Source organism: Numenius arquata, chromosome 10 (assembly GCF_964106895.1).
Source record: "Numenius arquata chromosome 10, bNumArq3.hap1.1, whole genome shotgun sequence".
Classification (NCBI taxonomy): Eukaryota; Metazoa; Chordata; class Aves; order Charadriiformes; family Scolopacidae; genus Numenius; species Numenius arquata.
The window spans coordinates 12048442-12069519 of record NC_133585.1 but is presented as its reverse complement, the minus strand read 5'-3'; the positions used below and the strand labels follow the sequence as shown (position 1 = coordinate 12069519).

Here is a 21078-nt window from a genome sequence, read left to right as displayed (position 1 = left end):
AATGAACTTCGGCAGTTAAAACATTAGTTTTGCAACCTTAGTCAAGTGCTGTGTATTTTTCTTCCCTCTCTCCCCTCGGTTTGGAAGGTTACCAAACTGCTGTGCTGGGCCCTGGTCCCCAGTGCGCTCTGAGCCCTGAGCGGCCGCCTGGTGTTGGGGAGCTGGCTGGTGGCTCTCCGGCTCTCTGCCAGCCTTTGGGTGTGCAGATTCTTTACCTGTCATTCTTTGAAAGCCACGTCTTGCCGCCTGGCTGTCTTGGCACTGGATTTCCTCACAGCTTAAACCTGTTCTCTGCGTTTCTAGCTGTGTAAGAATTGAGCCTTGAAACTCACAAAGTTTGCACCGCATTCTGAAGAAATGTTCAGTTCTAGTTTCTGCAGACACAAACAATAAAAGTTTTCAAGTTCTCTGCTGCAGGGTTGGTTTTTTTTACCCCTTTACCCTGGTCTGAGGTTGAGCCCTGCTGTGAGGCTTGGGTGGGAACCTGCTCCCCTGCAGTTCATGTCCTGTCTCTAGAACTGTGGAGTCTTTCTGCCTCGGGTCTCCTTCCCTGACCTTGACTCATCTGGTGCCCCAACAAATCCCTTTCAGGTTAAGCACCTCACCCTCTCCTGGATTGTTCACCTGGCGTCTGTCTAGACATCTAACCACCAATATTTTATTTATTTTTTTTAATGTAGTAGTTCAAATTTTGCTCTTTAAACGATTTTCTCCACATGCAGGCAGGAGTCGTAATTCTTGACAGACTCCCTAGCAATTGCTATAATCCCTGGTGGAATAGCTTTAATGTAAGGATCTCTCATTGTCATTTGCCTGGTGGAAAATGAGTGCTGGTATACCAAAGATGAGTACACCACAGACACATATTCCATGAAATAGTAATCTTGTCAAAATTAATTTCAAAATGTTAATCAGAGTGTATAGATTACATTTGGATATATTTTCCCAGATATTTTTACGGCTGTGAAAAGCTTGCAAAAGCTATGTGTGTTAGGATCACACCTTTCGATGGAGCTTCACCTGGGACATTGTCACCTTGTGGAGACCATTAGCAAAAAGTGGGCAACAAGATAGGAAATGAGAAATTTCTTTTTTCCATGTAGGTTTTAGGGGTGATTTTGGTATCTGAAACAGAATTATGTGCGTGGTCTGACCAGGTTTTAAATATGCACAGCGCTCTATACTCTTTGAAAAGCACTTTGTGATTATTGATAACTCTAAGTAGTCAAGACTTCAGCTTGTTCTTCTCTAAAAGCTAGATTACCCCATCCTTACAGAGAGCAGCATATGCGCAAATAAGTCTTGAACATATTGCATATTTTCTCAACCATGTCACGCAATCAGTAGAAATGGTCTCTTAATGCTTGTGTAAAATTAGAATGGGATTCAAGCCTATCTAGGGAAATCTATTTTTCAGATACCTTTGGGAAAATGCACTGAAGGGATTGTGTAAATTTTTCCACTGTTTGCATTGTGTTAAAAAAAAAGTAGAATCACACAAATAAGGAGGACAGAAATTTAAAATATGTTCTGAAAGATAGGCTGTTCAGGCAGTCAGACCAAAGGACTGGTCAGCAAAGCCATCCTCTCTGGTAATGCCCTGTCATGGTGACTCACAGCTGAAAGCCTGACTTACCAGTCTCCTTTTGGCCTCTGACTTGCTAGTTGCCTTTTGCTGTGAACATGAGCATCTGCTGGAGTCATAGATGGGCTATTCAGAGTTCAGCAGTCCAGAAGCCTGCTGACTCAAAGCTTTCTTGCCATGGAGATGGTAAACAAAAAGCTGGGTTGGAATTACCAAGGAGCAGACTATGAAGACACACTATAGAAACAACATGTAAAACTTCTGTGAATAAACAATTTCAGTTGAAGCACTTGTTGCTTTTTCTCTCATGCAGTTAATTTGTCCTGCAGTTGTCCCTCTACTTCCAGGAAAGTCCCCTCTTTCCTTCCAGGAAAGTTTGTATAGTGATGTTGAGTGAAGAGCCATAGATGACCTAGGTCAAAACTTCATGTCAAGTGTTGGAAGGATGTTTCTTGTAGTTCGTGTTACAGAGGGACTTCTTTAGTACGTGACTAATCTCACTAGTTTCGCAGAGGGTTTTCTTTGGGGAACTGTACGAGTTAGTTTAAATTTCATGTAACTGCATGTGCATTAGTTCTCAATTTTATAAGGTACAAATGCTTGTCCTTTGCTCTTTTTCCTCTTTTTTTTTTTTCCTCCACTTTGACAGTAAAACATTCAGGGAAGGACTGGGTGTGCATGTTTGTGGCATCCAGCACACAAGGACCTCAATCTTAACTTAGAGTTCTGAGTATCTCTCTGATAGTGAACATAAAGTAAAAGTTGGACAAAAGCGAAAAAGGATAAAGAAGGTTTAAAAAGGTTTGACTTGATCCTGAAATCTTTCTCTGTAGCTAAGTCAATTACCTTGATAACGTTAAAGTAACTCATGCTGTATGTGCTACATGCTGTTCTCTTCTATCTCATAATATGTTTGGTTTTTTTAATGCCTGGAATGCCAGGCCATCTTAAAGACATTTTAGGTATTTTTCTATTATTGCTTATATAGCTTTTTGATACTACAGGTCTCTTTGAAGTAATTCTCTTGTTCACTGAATTCTACAACGAGAGGCTGTTCTAGAGGGACTGCAGCCTCCAGTCACCAGGGTATAAATCCCAGGTGATATCAGAGATGCCAGCCAGCACTTGCTGGTGACTGCGTAGCAGTAGCCTTCTGCGTGTGGAGGATGTCAGGATGCTGAGCTCATCTCTTCCAGGAAGCCTGAGTTATCTGAAGTTCCTGAAACTTTTCTGATTAGAAGAGTTGTAGAGTGGGTTTGATCAGCATCAGAAACTATAGCTCCAATGACTTTGGGTTTTCTAATGGCTTTGCAATGGTCTACTGGAGTTTACTAAAAACCGGTGGTCATAAAGCAGTAGTGGATTTTACTGATATATTTAGGGGGTGTATTAGGGTCCTGACTTATGATTGTATTTGGGCATATAGCCACCTTTGGATATAGGAAATATTATCCACAACATGAGGTTTTACAGATTGATATTTTTGTCCTGTATCCTAAGAACTGTGCAAGTTAAAAAAGTAGGAGATACTCAAATTAATGCATAATACCTAGATAGGTGTACCATCCGCTCAGATATTGAAGGGATTTCTCTCTGCATCCCAAATGCCAGTATTAGGTGCATTTCTGTCTTAATCAAATATACACTACTCTTGGGAGTGTTTGGGAGTTGGGGGAGGCTGGAGGCCAGTGAGAAAAATGAAACAGCACAGATACTGTGTTACCAGGAACTGTGTTCATTTTTGCCTCAGCTGGTTTTGCTGCCAAGCCATTATTGAGCAGCATTTGAGTCGCTACCACGTCACTGTAAGGAAACCAGGCGAAAATGGAAATTACAGTGACTTGCACATAGCAAAAACATGAAGCTGAGCTCCGTGTAGGTGGATGGCAGCAGGACGGGACGCTCTCTGCAGCTTAGGTTACACACACAGATCTTAAAATAAAAAAGCTGTAAGGAGATAAGAAATCCATAACAGTCTGTTAGTTCCCTCTGAGGTATTATACAGTCTTGCAATTACTCAGGAAAGAGTTACAACCTATTATCACAGCTTTTTAAATAAAATTTGACAACAGCAAAGCTAGTTTTTCTGCTGGGGTAACTTTCAATGAGAGTCTCCATGTGTTACAGTTCTGTATTTGAGAACAGATCATTACATTCTGCGCAGAACTTAAAAACTTCAACTTAAAATGTATTTATCCATCAAATATTTATTTTCTATGTATATTGAGTCAGTTTTCCCTCAGACAGAACATTTACATCCAGAGCAGTGCTACATAGCACTATTTTTTACTGAAAGCTTTAACTTTTGGGGGTTTAATCATTCCAAACTATAGGTGTAGAATATGAGTACAGGTATTAGCAGCTACATTGAATTGTCAAATGAAAGTGTGAGCAGAGATCAAATATATATTTTTATATTATTGGATACATTTAGGTGTTTAGTATGGAACATGGTATAGAAAAATACCTTAAATTTAAGCGTGGTCACTAAACTGAGACAAGTGCACTGCACATAGCTAGGTTTTCATGTTCTGATGTGACAAAAATCTGCATTCTTTTTTAAAGCTACACAGCAGAGGCCATGTAACACATGCGGACACCCTTGTAGTTTTCTGTCTTTTGCCTTTGCAGAGCTACTAGGAATCAGTTACCTAGCTTACATTGCAGTAGCAGTTGGATTTGGTTTTCTTTTCTCTCCCTGGGTCCTGTTAAAGCCCCTAATAGCTGGGGCTTTATCGCACTGCAGCAGGTCTCTCGGAGCGATAATTCGTTTCTGCCTTTTAAGAGGTACCCACAGAGCCTGTCGAGAGCCTTCAGTTACGTTTGGGCTTTGACAAGGTTTAAGAGCAGCCAAGGAGCTGCCTGGCTTGCTCTGTGCAGAACACCTGAGCTACCGTCAACAGGGCTCCTGCTGTACGCCTGCCCTGCTGTACGCCTGCCCTGCTGTACGCCTGCCCTGCTGTACGCCTGCCCTGCTGTACGCCTGCCCTGCTGTACGCCTGCCCTGCTGCGTTAGCCTGACATAGCTGAGTAACTGGGAATGTGTGGCCCTTCTGCTCTGTATGGAGTTGATGAATTTACAGTTCAAACAGCACATGTTGAGGGAAATTTGTGCATTTACTTGCTACTGTAAGCCACCTGAAAATGGGATGAGATCTTTGACACAGAGTGGAGAGGTCTTTGTTTTCACTAGCTGAAGTAGTGATGTCATAGAATTATTTAGGTTGGAAAAGACCTTTAAGATCACCAAGTCCAACCATAAACCTAACACTGCCAAGTCCATTACTAAACCACGTCCCTAAGTGCATCTACACATCTTTTAAATACCTCCAGGGATGGTGACTCAACCACTTACCTGGGCAGCCTGTTCCAATGTTGACAACCCCTTTGGTGGATAAATTTTTTCTAATATTCAATCTAAACCCTCCCTGGCACAACTTGAGGCCGTTTCCTCATGTCCTATCACCTGTTACCTGGGAGAAGAGACTGACCCCCTCCTCACTACAACCTCCTTTCAGGTATTTGTAGAGAGCGATAAGGTCTCCCCTCATTCAGGCTCCTTTTCTCCAGACTAAGCAACCCCAGTTCCTCCAGCCGCTCCTCATAAGGCTTGTGCTCTAGACCCTTCACCACCTCAATGTCTTTCTTGTAGTGACTGTCCTCCCCATGAAGAGCACTTTTGGTCTCGTCTCTGCCACTGAGGCAGAGACCTAAAGGGTCCTTAACCCTGCCAAAGAAAGGATTGTGTACCCAAGTACCAGATGCATCTCCCATGCACCTGTTATGTTGAAGGATTTTTTTGAAGATCTGAAGACTATGATCCTGCCTATAGACTGAAGATTGATGTCACCAATAATTTTGTTCAGCACCTGCATAGGAGAGGGTGGATAAAAAAAGCCAGTGTCGTGTGGGGCTGTGCAAGTAATAAAATTAACAAGTAGCTTCTTGAACTAGTACTGGATTGGAAGAGTTTTATTACAGGAAAAGATGGTACTTACCTCAGTGACCTCTCAGGAAAATGCCACACACAAGCCCTAGCTAAGGGAGGGACTTTAGTTCATTTAAAAACTATGATATTTAAATGTTTGAGGAAGAGTTTGAAGGATTGGAGTCAGTACTGGAAAAATGTTATTTGCTAATCTTTCTGATGGAAATGGTACTACTGAAAACTGCATGATTTATAACAGGGCTATAAAAATCCAGTTCATGCTCTCATTTTGGTTTTGTCTTATTTTATTTTTTTTTTTTTCAAAATGAGAAATGAACAGAATTCTCAGTAAGTCTGTTTCTTTTCTAATCCTCTTACTTGCTTGGTTCTCAGGTTTTGAACTTGGCTTTGCTATGGCGAGTCCCAATGCCCTGGTGTGCTGGGAGGCCCAGTTTGGCGACTTCCACAACACTGCGCAGTGTATAATAGACCAGTTCATCAGCTCCGGCCAGGCCAAGTGGGTCCGTCACAATGGGATCGTCCTGCTCTTGCCACACGGAATGGAAGGAATGGTGAGGGCCGCTGGCTGCCGCGTGCAGGAGGGAAACACTGGCTACCGTGCCTTCCTCTGGGGCTCTAAAAGCCAAAGGTGTCTTGGGGATCTGATGGTGATATGAAGCTGGGGGGAGGAAGGCACTGTTTAGCACGTTGGACTGCTTCAGTGCTACAGAAAAGAATGTGGATAGATTGATTGGTGAGAACCAAAGAAAACTGAGAAATATTTCTGAGCCCTTAGCTTTTTGTCGTTCTTAATAGCATGTACCGGGTTTCCCCATTTTTTTTTTCTTTTTTTTCTCTGTTTTTTTGTCTTTCCCTACGACACTGCCTTCTTTCCCTAGAAAGCTGGATTCTTAGCATGCAGTAAGAAAGAAATCATTAGTGTCTAGCAGTACTTGTGTGGTTTTATTTTGCATGAAGTATGTCTGTGTAAACTCTGCACTGAATTCACTTGCAATGAAATGATATGAAACAACTTTAAAACATCTTCAAAAATCATTGACATTGGGTAACTTTGATATAATAAGAAATTTCCCTCTTTCTGAAAAGGAAAATGTTTCCTCTAGCTGTTGAGTCTCTTTTTTTTGGTGGCTAGTAGGAGATACTCGACAGTATTGTAGGGGGAAAGGGCATGGGCAAACTCTATATAATGTTATATGAAATTCATATCAGCAGTAGATTTGTTCTTCAGATCTTTTAAACTATTTGTAAAGGTTACATGACCATCATGTCAGGCTAGGTTAATTTTCTCCTTTTCAAATGAATTAACATTCATTAACTGATGCATATATGTTTCCAGTTTTCTATTAAGAAAAGCATAGTATGTGCCACAGTGGCAATCTCCAGCTGTATAAATGCTGTGGCCCCTTTCACTACAAACTGCGTCATTTCCGTTCTCACAAACAATTTAGTTTATTTCCATTCAATTATAATCCTGTCCTGATATACTGGGGCGCATTCATATCTTATGAACGGCTTTCTGTGCTCATTTCTGCGCAAAGAATAAAGGGTCTGGTGCTGTTCACAAGCGTTTTGATAAATTAATTTTTTTTAAATGAATCCTGAGGGACAGCCTGAATGTGCCCTCATCAGGAGGTGTGGTCCTCTGCAGGGAAGCACTCAGCTGAAGGGAGCTGGTTCTCTGCTACTTACAATACAGTTAACCTTTCTTTTCTCATAGCCACTTGGTAGCTAAGTTTTGCCCAGATCTTCTGAAACATGCTTATTTTGCTACTAGCGTCAGGTGTTTTCGGAATATTTAAGAATCCCACCAGGCTGTTGAAATCTGTTATCTTCCCAGAGGAGCTTTCCATTACAGGAGTGTTATTCTCTCTATAACTACAGTGTTGGGGACAGAATGATTTGGGGAAGGATCTGTAATGGGATATGGATCCCTTCACCTCTAGGTCATGCATTCACAGGCAAGTTGGCTGTGATTGAAAGACTCTGCTGCCTGATGGCTCCTCGGGGACTCGTCTGAAAGTAGCTAATGGATTCAGTGTAGGTCTCACTGGATAGGTGGTCACAGTAGAAATAAAACCTGCCCCATCCCAGGCAGCAGTTGCCTGCAATCTGACTGGTGGTGTCAGCAGAGAAATCAAAGATCGATGTGAGCACTGAAGCTCTGGATTGAGGTTGTTGCTGGGGCAGCGTATGTGTGTTTGTCAGGGAAGCCTCACGTGTCTCTCCTGTAATCGTTTGCTCGTAACATCTCTGTTTCCAGCGTACCGAATTCAGTGTGGTTGTGGAGCTCTATGGCCCTACGTGTGTAGGTAGTCCTTAGTGTAGGATTTGATTTACAGCGGAGGTATCGCAATATTGGACTCTTACCGTGCACCATAGTTTTGCACAGCTTTGCCTCTTGTTCGCAAGCCCTTACCCATTTCTGATCACATTATTTGGCACCTCAAAAGTGGAGACAGACTTCAAAAGAGTAATTATGCAAGGCGTGGTTCCTGGCTGTTTGTGTTACTCCTTTGTTGCCAGTGGAGTGTTTTTTCCTTTGAATTTCCTTAGTCCGTGAAGTAGAGTGAATCCTGCACTTGGAAGCAGGGAGGATGATGTGTTGAATCAAAGTGGACTACTAGCTGTCAAAATAATGAGTGATTTTAGAGATCATACACTAAGGTTTCAATAGAGGAAGTTATGATGAGAGACAGCCAATTGAAAAAAAAAAAGCTCTTTGTGAAGATCGTTAGCTTAGGAGTCTTGGAGAGATTTGAGAGGTGTAATAGTTTGTCTTCAGGTTAAAATACCTTGCAACTGTCTCCAAAACGAAAGTCCTTCCTAACAGTAACTGTCACTTGAACACGCAAAGGCTGCCAGCATTAGCAATAAATAAAAAAGCACACTGCATTCTTGTACTCCTCACAGCTTTCTCTCATCCTTTATAAACAAGGACGTGAGAGGGAAGATTCTGCTACGCTCCTTATTCCTGATACTGTCTGTGACCAGCGTGCATGTTTTGCTAGTGTAAAATGGATCTAACAACCTTTGTGCACTAAAAGGAATTACCTTGGGTACTGCTAGTGAGACGGTGGATGTGAGTGTTCAGTACTTTGACAGAATGTAAAATACCTCCTGAGGAGACAGAAATTAATCCTAGGTTTGTTTAGCAGATAATGCGTATATGTATTTTGATCCGTTTTAGCTGAAGCATCTGTCTGGGTTATTTTGCCCTGAACTGAACAGTGAGCAATGGTAGGAGAGAGGTCCCGAGTCTGCTCGTTGTGTTGCTGATCCAGCAGAGGCAGTCAGCAGTTACCGGTGTGTTTGCTCCTGTTCTGCAGGCAAGTGTGCTTTGGCCCACAGACGTGTGAGTCACTGCAGTGCAACGGGGCACACGCTGTTTCTCCTCCTGACCTTCCTCTGGCTCCTTTTTGCCCTGCATTAGCAGGGTCATTCTTGTGCCCACGTGGACCTGCTGCCCCTTCACAGGTCTTCACTGTGCAGCTATACTGAGGCTAGAAATTACTTGCAGCTGGTAAAAGCGTTGGAAATCCATGTAAAACCTAATCTTTTCCTATGAAATTCCAGTCCTGCGGCTGTCCTTCCCTCTCTCACGGCTGCTGCCGTTGATGCCTTTGTCTGGGGGGGCAGGTGTGCAGCCTGGGGCAGAGCGGCCAGGGTGACGGGAGGTGCTTATGCAGTGAGTGACCTGGACCGACGTCTAACCGCTGATTTGGCTTTTTCATGTTGTTTTAAATGATACCTTTACCAGGGTCCCGAGCATTCATCAGCCAGGCCCGAGAGGTTTCTGCAGATGAGCAATGACGATTCTGATGCTTATCCAGTAAGTAGATTTGTCAAAGGCCGTGTCCTTTTTTTGCTCTTCATGTCTCAGAGATTTTTTTTTTTTTTTTTCTGTAAAAAGCATCCTTTTAGCTAGGTATAGTGGGTTAATATTTAGCTTCAAGAGTTGGTGTAACATTAACTTGATCCCAGAAAAAGTAATGGAAGTACACAGTACGTGCTGCTTCATTTCAAAGCTGAGGTCATATACAATTAATCTCTGGCAGCTTGATCTTTTTACAGCTGTTCCTCAGGGCCGGGGATTCTGCTTGTTTTTATTGCTGTGCGTACTGCAAATAGGTGTCTCCAGCTAATTTCTAAAGAAGTCCAAGTGAGACTACTCCTGCCTTTTTGCAGTGGAGATACATTGTACTGCTGGGAGTATGAAAATAAGCAACTTCTAATTTGATTCAGCTAGGACCTTTATACATTGGTCATTCATTTCTACAGGTAAAGTACATAGCTCTCCAGAATACTGGGCATCCACTTCTCCACTGCAGATTTCCTAAGAAACACCGCTATACATTAATTGAAAAGCAAAATAAAATATATGTGTCAGTTTTGGCCCTGAGTTTGTTACCCTTGGAGCTATGAGAGTTCCAAAGCCATGTCCTTCCTCATCTAGAAGTGATTTCTGTCAGCGTACTGTCAAATAAAGACATGTTTGATTGACTACATTTAAGCATTGTCAATTTTGCATAATAAGCAAGTTAAATGTTTTATCATAGAAGCTAGGAGCTCAAACCATGGCCCAGGAAATCATGTTAAATGCTGTACCAATCTGTAATGACATTATTGTACCTATACCCATATATATGCTTACCTAATATATATGTACATAGGTATGGATTAAAAAACCCCTATATTTGTAAAATACATAAACATATGAAATTTTTATCTTAAAATAGTATAAGAGGATAGGACACCTACCAAAAAATGGGATAGAGACTATAAACTCAAAAAATGAATTATAGTTTTAAGATTCTTTCAAAGGGGTTCTATTTTATATCTTCCACCTACTGAAGCCCTAGTCCTCCTCACCTTTCCTTCCTGGACTTCCCAGCTTGCTGAAATTAATGAAAGCTTTTTGCCTTTATTCACATACATTTTTAGGAAAAAGTAGAAACAAGAAAATGATTTGTAGGGATGCTTCCCTAGCTAATAATACAAACTCAGCATAGATTGCTAATTAAGATTTTTGTGGAAGGGAGTTGCTTAGAGTCAGAAATAGAAGGATGGCTTTCAAGCCTTTTTTTTCCTCATCTTCTGGACACTTTTCTAATGCCTTTAATGTCTCTCTCAGGAGTTCAGTGAACAGTTTGAAGTTTCCCAGCTGTATGAATGCAACTGGATTGTGGTGAATTGTTCAACTCCAGCCAATTACTTTCACGTCCTCAGAAGACAGATCTTGCTGCCATTCAGAAAACCGGTAAAGTTACTGTAATGGACTTAATATTAACCCTCACCTAAAGAGGGGTCTTTGTTTGCCTGTGACATAGTGCTGAAAAGAACAGGAATAGTTGGTGAAAACCCTTAATTGAACACAGGTTGAAGTCAGTGATTTGATGGAATGAAACTCAGCTCTGACTTACTACGGTTCTAAAACTCGATTTTCAGCTTTACTTCCCTCTGGCGGTGCAGACCTTCAGATGAGCTTGTCAAGACACTGTGTAGCTAACAGGTTGCATAACTAATTTGTGTGTCTAATTGCTGAAACTTCAAAAAGCCTAAGATGGAACTGTTGGATATTTTACTGGTTCATAGCCTGTGATTTGATTTTGTTCTCAAAGAGAAGCATAAGCAATGGCTTTTGAGAACCTTTAAAGGGAGTGAACTACCCAAATCTTTTGAACAATTTTGAAACTTCCTAGGCTTTCAAAACAGGAAAAAATAATTTACTATGTTTGCTATTCACACTAATTTCGTCTATAGCATATTCAATTTGTGATTTTTGTATGAACAGTGTTACAAATGTTTCATGTGATAATGTAGACAAAGCAGCTCCTGAGTGTGGAAAAATTTCTCTTACAGCTGATTGTTTTGACACCCAAGTCGCTGCTGAGGCATCCAGAAGCTAAATCCAGTTTTGATGAAATGGTGTCTGGTAGGTCACCTTAAGGTATTACGGACAAATAATTAGCTATACTGAATCATGTGTCAGACTGGAGAAGAGAATCTGCTCTGGAAAGTTTGCCTTTTCCTTTGGTGTAATTTCTGTGGAGCTTTTGTAGTGAGATCTAGCATGGACTTAAGTACAAATCCTTATTTTTAACAGGCTTATCTTGTGACCAGCCATTAATCTTAAAGGCAGTAGAAAGTGCATTCCCCATGCTGCAGGGTTGCTCCCCTGCACAGACTATTAGGTCGCTCTGCTCTTTTTCTCTCCGTATAAAAATTGAATTGTTCTTTGTCCTGCCCCCCCTCCCCAGATGTGAGGGATATGTTGTGATCACACTGTGCTTGTTTGGAAGAATGAGGGCCCCATTTCTTTTTACAGTACTCGGTTCTGGGGCTGCCGTGTCACACCAGGGATCTAAGGTGAGATCAGTGAGTTGAGAGCTGTAGGCTACCACCCTAACTGTTGTTGGCTTGCCATCAGCACTGAGAGAGAGGTAGCAGCTGCAGAGGTAATCCCAAAAACTGGAGTGCTCTGTCTTGCCACGCACTGGTTAGATACATGTTAGAGTGGCACAAGGAAATCCAGTGAAATGTAGCAACTGAATAATTAAAGGTGTGGTGGTCTGTCTCCAGTTCTCCCCCGTGGCTTGACTGCTATCAGAAGAGAATAACTGCCCAGTTGTTTTTTAAAAGCAGGTTACAGTGCATAAAAATGCTTAAATACTGCATTATCTCCTTTTTGTAGGCAAGTAAAGTTTGCTTCTCAAGCAAAGACATTTGCTGGCTTTGGTTGCTGTTTAAAAGCTTTGTAGAATGAGTCAGGTTAGAAATTCTGTAGGGATTTGTCACTTTGTCTTGGGAGTCCCCTCTACGTCAGGCTAACATTCAATAGTGGCCAAACTTCTAATTAAGATTGAATTCTGACATATTTTCATGTTACTGCCGAAGAGGAAGCAAGCAGTAAAGTATTGCTGACTCTCAGTTCACTCTTTTTGCTCTGATTTTTAATGGAAAGCTGAGGAGGAGAGGAATACTGATTCCAGCTGACCCAATGAAGCACAGATTCAGTCTTTTTTAATGATGAATTCTGCTGTTCAGTGAGACAGGATAATTCTGACATAAATCAGTTCCTCTTTCATATGTTTGTGCTGCTGCTTTTCTCCCCCCCCAAGATAAATGGTTCAAACAGGAGCTTATTCTCCTGGTAAGTGGGTGTGCTGATTCAGACTGGGAGGTCATGCCACTGTCTGCTGCCTTGCAGTTGGTTAATGTGGGAATAGTTCTAATCAATCATATAAGAGAGCAAAGAAAAGCATCTTTTAGACCATCAAGTCCTCCTTCCAGTTTCATGTATCCCAAGCAAATTGTTCTCCTGGGAGATGATATCACAGGGGAAAAGAGATCTAGCAGTGAGGATATGCGTCTGAAATTGTATCTTATCACTTGTACATATGGCTCAGTACTGTGCTCATTCTTCCTTTGGCTAATGCCATTTTAGCTCTCAAAGAGAGGTTTAAATCATGTAAATATATGGCAGTAATATGTGAGCTTGTGTACATATTTCTGCAGTTGCCAGATTTAGTTGCATTATGAGTATGTGCTATGCTTTTATATAAAAATGTTCTAAAATTTTCTAAACCCATATTAATGTTACATGTTTGAGATCATCGTGGAAAGAAGAAACAATATTTCAGGTAGTTCTCTGAAAAAAAATCTGTAAGCAAAGGTGAACTACCTAGTTAATTTAAAATTAAAGGTGTTATGCACAACACAGCTGAAAAAGAACCACTGTTAATATCTGTGTCTGTTAAGTGTGAAAGAGTGGATTATTGACAGTCTTTTAACTTCTTGAAACTAAACTGCTGAAAGTCACATCAGCGTAATTACTGGTCTGAAAAGTAGGAATAGAGAAGCAGCAGAACCCTGTAAGCATTGCAACCTGCTGCTTGCTCGGTAAAAAGACTGTTTCTTGGGCTGCTTTATTACAATGTCAGTTCCACTGAGGGCACTTTCCTGATTTGTGCTCTAACCAGGTACCACTTTCCAACGCGTGATTCCCGAGAATGGGCTGGCAGCTCAAGCACCACATGAGGTCAAGCGGGTGATTTTCTGCACAGGAAAAGTGTACTATGATCTTGTGAAAGAGAGAAAGAATCAAGACCTGGAGAAACAAGTAGCTATAACCAGACTTGAGCAGGTGAGTTCCCTGATCCTCAGAAGACGGGGTCCTTGGGGAGACTTTCAGCAAGGGTTTCCTATGCTTTTAAATAGATATCACTTGGCAGAAAGGGTGGCGATAGCATTTTTATAGCACTGTGCATCTTACAAGACATTAACTAATCCTTCATGCCCTTGTGGAGAAGGAACACATCGATAGTATCTGTACGATGAGATCCTTGATGACTTTTCCAGAACAATGTAACAAAGTGAAGGTTACAGTATGATGGCACCTCAAATTTGTATATCTGATCTGCTGAGTTTAAGTGTAGTGAAGTACCCTTTGCAGCTCTATTGTCATTCACTAATTAAGGACTTGTATTCTCACAGCTACTTCACTAGAAAAACTGTAGGAAAGGGGGAGATTGGGACTATGACATACTTCTGTTCATACTGGTGCAACTATAAAATATGTATGTATTCACTTCTGACAGCATGGATTCAATAAAAGAAATATGACTCACTTTGAAGAACATATAGGAATTATATTAGGTACTAAATGGTTAATTACAATGGTTGGTTGTAACCCCCAATAGGTAAAGGGTTTTCCTACCATGGGCTAGCACCATGTAAGAGAAAGCTGTGCCAATTATTACCCGCTCTTTCCAGATCTCACCATTCCCCTTTGACCTGCTGAAAGAAGAACTTGAGAAGTATCCAGGTGCTGATCTAGTTTGGTGTCAGGAGGAACACAAAAACAGTGGATATTATGATTATGTCAAACCTCGTTTCCGCACTATTGTGAACCACACTCGACCTATATGGTATGAGACTTTAAATAATTGCTCTATCTTCTGGGCTGATTTGTTTGCTTTCAAATTTGCTTTTTTTTTTTTCCTTTTTAAATTTGTGTTTGATTTGAGGATGGGGAGGTCATGTTCTTCACAAATCAAAACCTCTGAGTCTGCGTTCTTGAGTGAAAGAGAGAAAAGTCAAGATGACCGTTTCTCATATACATCATGCATATCTTGCTCATCCTTGTAGTTCTAAAAGAAAACCAGTAGCAACAAGCTCTATATTTATTTCTACTTAGCACAGCACATAGCTTTCCTGGATTTTTCTCACTTGCTGTCTAAGATGGTATTTTTTTTTTTTAAATATTTCACTCCAAATATTATGTTTCTGGAGGAAATAGTTGTAAGAGCTCAGTCCAGGAACCTTTGCATTTATTTTAGATGATTGACTCTTGGATCTGCCCATGCAGCCGTCAGAGGAATGAGAGTCTTCATCGCCAAAAGCAAGTTATCTAATTATAAGACAGTGTAGGTGGCTGCCCTGGGAGGGGTTGGGGAGAAGACACAGAAGGGGGGAAGCAAAGGGGATGGTGCAACTTAGATTGATTTTTATTTAAGAAAGATTGATGATTAAATGTCCAAATCTGCCAAGCTGACTTGAATGCATTTAGCAACATGTTCTCATGCTTGTTAGTGTCAAAATAGTCTCTCTTCCCACCTCATTTATCTGCCCAATTCTTTTTGTCACAAAGGTATGTTGGCCGAGAGCCAGCGGCTGCTGCTGCCACAGGCAACAAGAACACGCATCTGGTGTCGCTCAGGAGGTTCTTGGACACAGCTTTCAACCTGGAGGCCTTTGAGGGAAAGACATTCTAACTGCAGACCACCGACCCATCTCTGACTAGTAGTCTCTCAAATCACTGCAGCCAAAAGAGGAAATAAAAGTGGGGAAAATACTGCAAATTATTTATTTTTTACTTTACCAGATAAAACGACCCAGTAGCTGACTTCATTAATCTGCACCTTGCTTCGCAGTTTATAAGGGAAAAAAAAAATTATATTCCAACTTATCTTCCACCATTTTTTGTCACTTCTCCATTTAGATTGGGACCTCTTTGGCACAAGGAGAGTCTCCTGTCCAAGGATGCAGTGTCAGCTCAGTGAGGCTCCAGTCTGAGTCTGTGGGCACTGTCTAATTACTGTAAGTAGGTAGAGCAGGCACGGACAGCATGACAGTTATAGCACATCCCTGAAAAAGAAACAACTACGTTTGGGAGGCACTAAGGAAACAAGATGCATTGCTACAAGGAAAATGGTTGACAGTTATTTCTAGATATGTTGGAGAGGAGTAATGAAACTAAAAAGCAAAGAGTTGGTTACTTTGGTAGAGAAATGCCCAGGCTGTGGTTGTTGGAAGGAGATGGTAAGGTAGCCTGGGGATGTGGGGAGGAGGCTGGACATAGGGAGGCAGGTTACACGGTAGCTATGGGTGATAGCAGAAGTGGTGCAGACCACTTAGGTATGAGGTGGAGGAGGGTGATGAAGGCAGATATAAAAGGGACCAAGAAAAGGGTTGTTGGGGGGTTGCTGATGAGGGAAGAAGTCTACGCAAGACCAGAGCTGACAGAGCAGTGGGTCATCAGCAGGATCAGTGGAATTAGGGAACTGTGGGGTTTGGTGAACATCCTCGTTTTGGATAAACACTCTTTCCCTCAACAGACTACGTGGTTCTGCTTTTCTATGACCTGGTAGCACCCATAAAAAGATTGTGTTTGGATGAGAAACCTGTATTTGTGCAGCAAGTAGTGGGTTCTCTGCTTTGTCCAGTGCTAATCCCTGCCTTACATCTCCTTAATTAATTCAACTCTGAAGTGGCAGTTCCTGATTTAGTCACCCTTTTTCTGTGTTAGGAGGAAAGTGGGCAAGAAGCAGTTGCTGATTGACCAAAGGCACATGCTGTGGTTTTGTACAAGTAGTAATTGATTTTTTTTTTGTCCCTTGTGTTTACTTGTCAATTAGGATATCAATTGCCATGTACGTTCAGTATGGACATAAAAGTGAACCGCCTCCAAGAGCTGTCTCTGTGTAAGGCAGCTGATGTACAGCAGGTGCTGGAGGGGAGGGAACAGCAGGGGTTGTTTCTCTTCTCAGGAGATAGTGCCTGGCTTCGGGGGGAACACAGCGCAGCAGGGTGGTCTCGGAGTGCCACTGCTTGTGCTTCCTCCGCAGTGCTAGAAGGCAGGTGGGCACAGATTTCCTCTCTCCTCTTAATATAAGAACTAGTGTTGTCAGAAGTCCTGTTCCCCCTGCCCCTGGAGAACTTGGGCCTGGGTGGACCTTGTGGCTACAGGTTTCTGTACCACTAGACTATGTAGTGGCAGGAGACTTCTTCCTTTCTTTCCGCTGGCTGGCGGAGGGAACCTCTCAGTTAACAGAGTAGGTGGTGTAGTAGGAGGCAGAGGAATGGCCGTGCCTGTGTTGAAGCAAGAGGCAGTAACTCCCTGCACGAAGACCCTGTGCCCCCGCAGTGCCTGGAGGGTTGTGCTAGACGCCCCCAGCAGCCACCTTGATGCGTCATAACAAGTGACTGGAAAACACACAGATGAGGCTTCACTCCCAGCTCCAGTTCCCTGTCCTGAGCGTGCTCCTGGGACACAGTTGTGCTCTTGGCAGTAAGTTTTACCCTGGCTGCTGCTGTATTGGCTGAGACATAATAAGGCTTGACAGTTTATGCCTCCTTCAGAGAGTCAGGTGATGCTGGAAAGCTGCTTGTCTCATCCAAATAAAAAGCTGTATCAAAAACTTTTAGCTACGATCAGGTACTACTTGTCCAAGCAGGTTACCAGAAAGGTGGGATGTGTGCCTTATGCTGTCCCTTTACTTGGCCTGGAGACTACACGATGGTGGAAAAAACAATCCTTCTGTCAGAGCATAAAATTGATGTGTTAAGATACTTACCACGGGATCCAGAACCAAACTTGGTCTAACGTTCGTGAAACTCAGTAGCATCCTTTTAAATCAGGCCGGTTGCCTTGGGCTTTTTCTCTCATTGAAACAGTGAAGCTAATTCAGTCTTTTGAAACTAATGAACTTGGAAAGTACTGCAGTCGACAGCAGCGAAGATTGTCTACTGTCCGTTTCTGTAGCTCAAAACATTAAGCTGATAGGCAGTAACCATCACCCAAAGTATTTTAATGCTTTTATGAATGCTTGTTTCTGTGGCGAGAATTGAGTGCAGCTAAATATTGCTGGCACCGTTTATTGTATTCTCAGTTTGCATCAGGCAGGTCAGTTCTGCATGAAATATGATAAATGCACTTATGCCACAGTATATGCAGAGGTAGAAAACAAAATCGACATAGAAATGTAAGTGGTAAATGACAGCTTTCCATTTTCATTGTGTATCATAGATTGTGGCACAATAGTTGCATAAAAATTCCATCAAAGAATGTAAAAAACCCAATAAAATAAAAATACGTAAGAACGACATTCTCTGTTATGGCTGTTCTTTTTGACAGTTTCTCCTTTGAGTGCTGGCATTAGCATCCCATTCGTAAGAGCGCTAGGGCAGCTCATTTTTCTGTTTTCTGTTTGTTTCCTCAGTAGTGGCTTATTTAAATATAGGAGCAGTGAGAGAGACAGCATTTGGATTAGAAAAAGATAATTATTCAAAACCATTGGGTTAAAAGTAGTAATAGCATTGAGATTATATTAAAATATTTTGTTTGATTCCATTCTAATTTTTTTTAAGTAATAAATGAACACACTTCTATTTCAAGCAGAATTTTTAAAATACTGGAACTAGACTGCAATTAGGTTCTCTAATTTCTAAAAGCTGGAATTCATTTCTCTAAAGATGTTGGCTCAACATATGTTTCTCTTGAATTACTTTTCCTGCTGCCTGCACTTTCACATAGTGAATGTTCAAAACCTACTAAAGCATTACAAATTGCTAAATGCATAGATTGTACTTACTTGCGGAATTCTGCCGCTTTTCTTCAGCAAGGCCCCTTGAATAAAAAACTCTTACAGAGAGTTCTTAAACAGATGCACATGAGGGGTGCCTTATCAAGAATGAATGCAGGTTTCTTTAGACCAGGTTAAGAATATCTCTCTGGTCTCACAGAAAACAAATACCGTTAGAACTACCTGACAAGTTAAATACTTTTTACATACTAAAAGTAAATAGCAATCAATTAACCTTTGTAGAGTGCTTGAAGAGGACTGAAGTATTGTATGAGCCTCTTCTGCAAGCAGTATGCACTGAAAGTCAAGTCACAGCTTTGTAGCTCAGAAGGAAGAAACAGCAAATGTTAGAATCAATTGACTTCATCGTGTTTGGGGGTGAGATCCTGCACCACGCGTGCCCGCAACAGCAGAAGTCTTGCCGAGACAAACAGCTTCTGTCACAGAATCATTTTTGTTTCCCAGTAGCTAGCTGGTGAACTGTGCTAGCAGCGGGGGTGTGCGTGGTGGAAACCTTTGCTCGGCCCCTGGTACAGCTGCCGTCAGTCTGCTGGAGCAGACCGTTCCCTGGAAAAGGAGCCACTCTGCTTGTTCCAGGATGTAAAAATTAAGGTATGAGACTAGAGAACAAACACGAACGTGTGTGCATTGTTTGAGCCCAGTAGATGAAAGTGTGTGTGGTGGGGGGCTGGTGTTGATTGTTTCTTTTTTGGTTTTGTTTGGGGTTTTTTTTGAAGAACCCCTTGGCTGGACTTTCTGGCCGCTGTCTTACAAGCTCTGGTAGCTCTTAGCTTGGTGCAGAAACAGCAGCCCAGCGGGCTCTGACACAGCATTGGGAATAACCACCGCTGGGAATAACAACAAAATGAATGGGAACCTCTGCGTGTGCACACACACACTTATGTCAAAAAATCAGTCTTTTTGATTGCTCTTAACTTCACGCAGGTGTCACAGACTATTGTTGCTCAGTTTAGCTTTTTGCCAGTAGCACAGATGACTTTGAACATTGCTTAAAACATGAAATAGAGGCGCATTAAAAAAACACGTGAAGCCAGAAAATCCCTAAAAGCAGATGAAATATCTTTGTAAAGTTAACAAGTCTGGTCAAAGGCAGAGGAAAAAAAGTCTGATGTTGTCTTGTGTGTTGGTTTGGTGAATTCAGTATATTTTAATTTTACAGGCAACCGCTCAGGTTGGTGCTGGGCCATAGGGGTCTGCCGGGGCACCTGAGTGAGGCTAATGAGTTACCCAGCACAGGTGATTGCTTAATTATGGCTGATGGGACTGACCTCTGTGGGGGTGGGCAGGCAAACGCTGCCTGTGGGTAACTGATTAAAGCCCAGGGTTTGGTTGCAGCTGGCCCATCTTTACCTCTTTTGCATCACCCTCTAAATACCTTGTTCTCCTCAGAATTAGAGGGCTGCAGCTGTGCCCCGGCAGTGGGTCCCTGCATGGGCCTCTGTGGGGCACTGCCAGCCATTCCCGCTGAGGAAGGACAAGAGTTACGGAGTTAAAGCGTGGTGAAGGAGGCTGAAGCTGGCTGCTGGGCAAGGCTCGGGAAGGAAAGGGGGCCACAGGCTCCCGGCTGCTGGTGCCTCCTCTGGGCAGGTAGGAGACATGGCTGGTGGGAACTAGGTAGGGGTGCCTCATCCTGCCCTCGGGGTGAATGGAACACAGTCCCTTGAATTGTTATCAGGGTTCTGAGGACTTCAAGGCCTAGTGAAAAACTCACAGTGTGGCCAGGGATTTCTGATGCAAACCACTGGCTGCTCAGGGTGTATAACTACTGCTGCTTGCAATGAGGTCTGTTTGGAAAAGATGAGGAAACCTTTGAGTGAAAGATGGTAGAGAAATGCATATGGCTTTTTTTAAAAACAACAACAAAAAACCCACTACAAAACAAACCCTTTAAAAATCCCCTGTCCTTCCCCGGGTAGAGGTGAAGAATGACCTGCCTTTTGCCAGGCTGCAGCCACCAAGGTCTGCTGGGAGGGACAGACACTGGACCGCTGCTCTTCCCACGTCCTGTGGACGAGTCTGCAGGTCTTGGAGCTTCAGTCGGTACCTGTCATACAACCTTGCTGTGCTCATGGAAACATGGACCGTTACAGCACACCAAAAAGATCTCTGCGGATGAGGGTAATTTTGCTTGAATCTTTCTGCCCTTGTTCTTGGGTAGTAAAGGTTACCAAGTAGAATAACGCCAACGTGAGGCTTTAAGTGGCAAAAAGGCATTCGAGATTTCTATTAGCTCTGACCAAAAAGTTTTGGGTATTTTTTTTTTGTTCTGTTTGGTCACTTAGTTGGACTTTGCAGAACTACTGAGTAGCAACAGGAGTCTTGATTTGATGGACTCGACTGATTAAAAAATTATTATTGAAGTTTTTCTTCATGTTTATGCAGAAAAAGGACAGAGATTAAGTGGGTACATTTTCTTAATCATCAGTGTAGGATACCAGGAAACAGCATGCAGACTGAAATGGAAATTCAACATACTTGCAAGAAGAAAACAGATTAATATTGCCTCTTTTCCAATTCTTGCCTTTTTTTTTTTTTTTTTAAACTGTTGGAACCACTTCTGATTTTAGATACTTCTCAACTGTTATTTCAGATTCTGCTTTTCTTAATGCCATTATTTAAAACATAGCCTATTATCCAAAAGGAAAAGTTATTCAGGAAAA

General features: G+C 42.1%; 1 protein-coding gene across 5 annotated transcripts in view; it reads left to right on the top strand.

Annotated features, from left to right (window-relative positions):
* OGDHL (oxoglutarate dehydrogenase L) overlaps positions 1–15307 on the top strand; it is a 51067-nt gene extending 35760 nt beyond the window's left edge. For all 5 annotated transcript variants that reach the window (XM_074154358.1, XM_074154361.1, XM_074154360.1 and 2 more), the window contains 7 exons: positions 5907–6085; positions 9292–9363; positions 10666–10791; positions 11394–11466; positions 13514–13677; positions 14307–14461; positions 15184–15307. In XM_074154358.1, the coding sequence (XP_074010459.1) occupies positions 5907–6085; positions 9292–9363; positions 10666–10791; positions 11394–11466; positions 13514–13677; positions 14307–14461; positions 15184–15307 (893 nt within the window). The remainder of the gene's footprint in view (positions 1–5906; positions 6086–9291; positions 9364–10665; positions 10792–11393; positions 11467–13513; positions 13678–14306; positions 14462–15183) is intronic.
* Positions 15308–21078: the final 5771 nt, after the last annotated feature.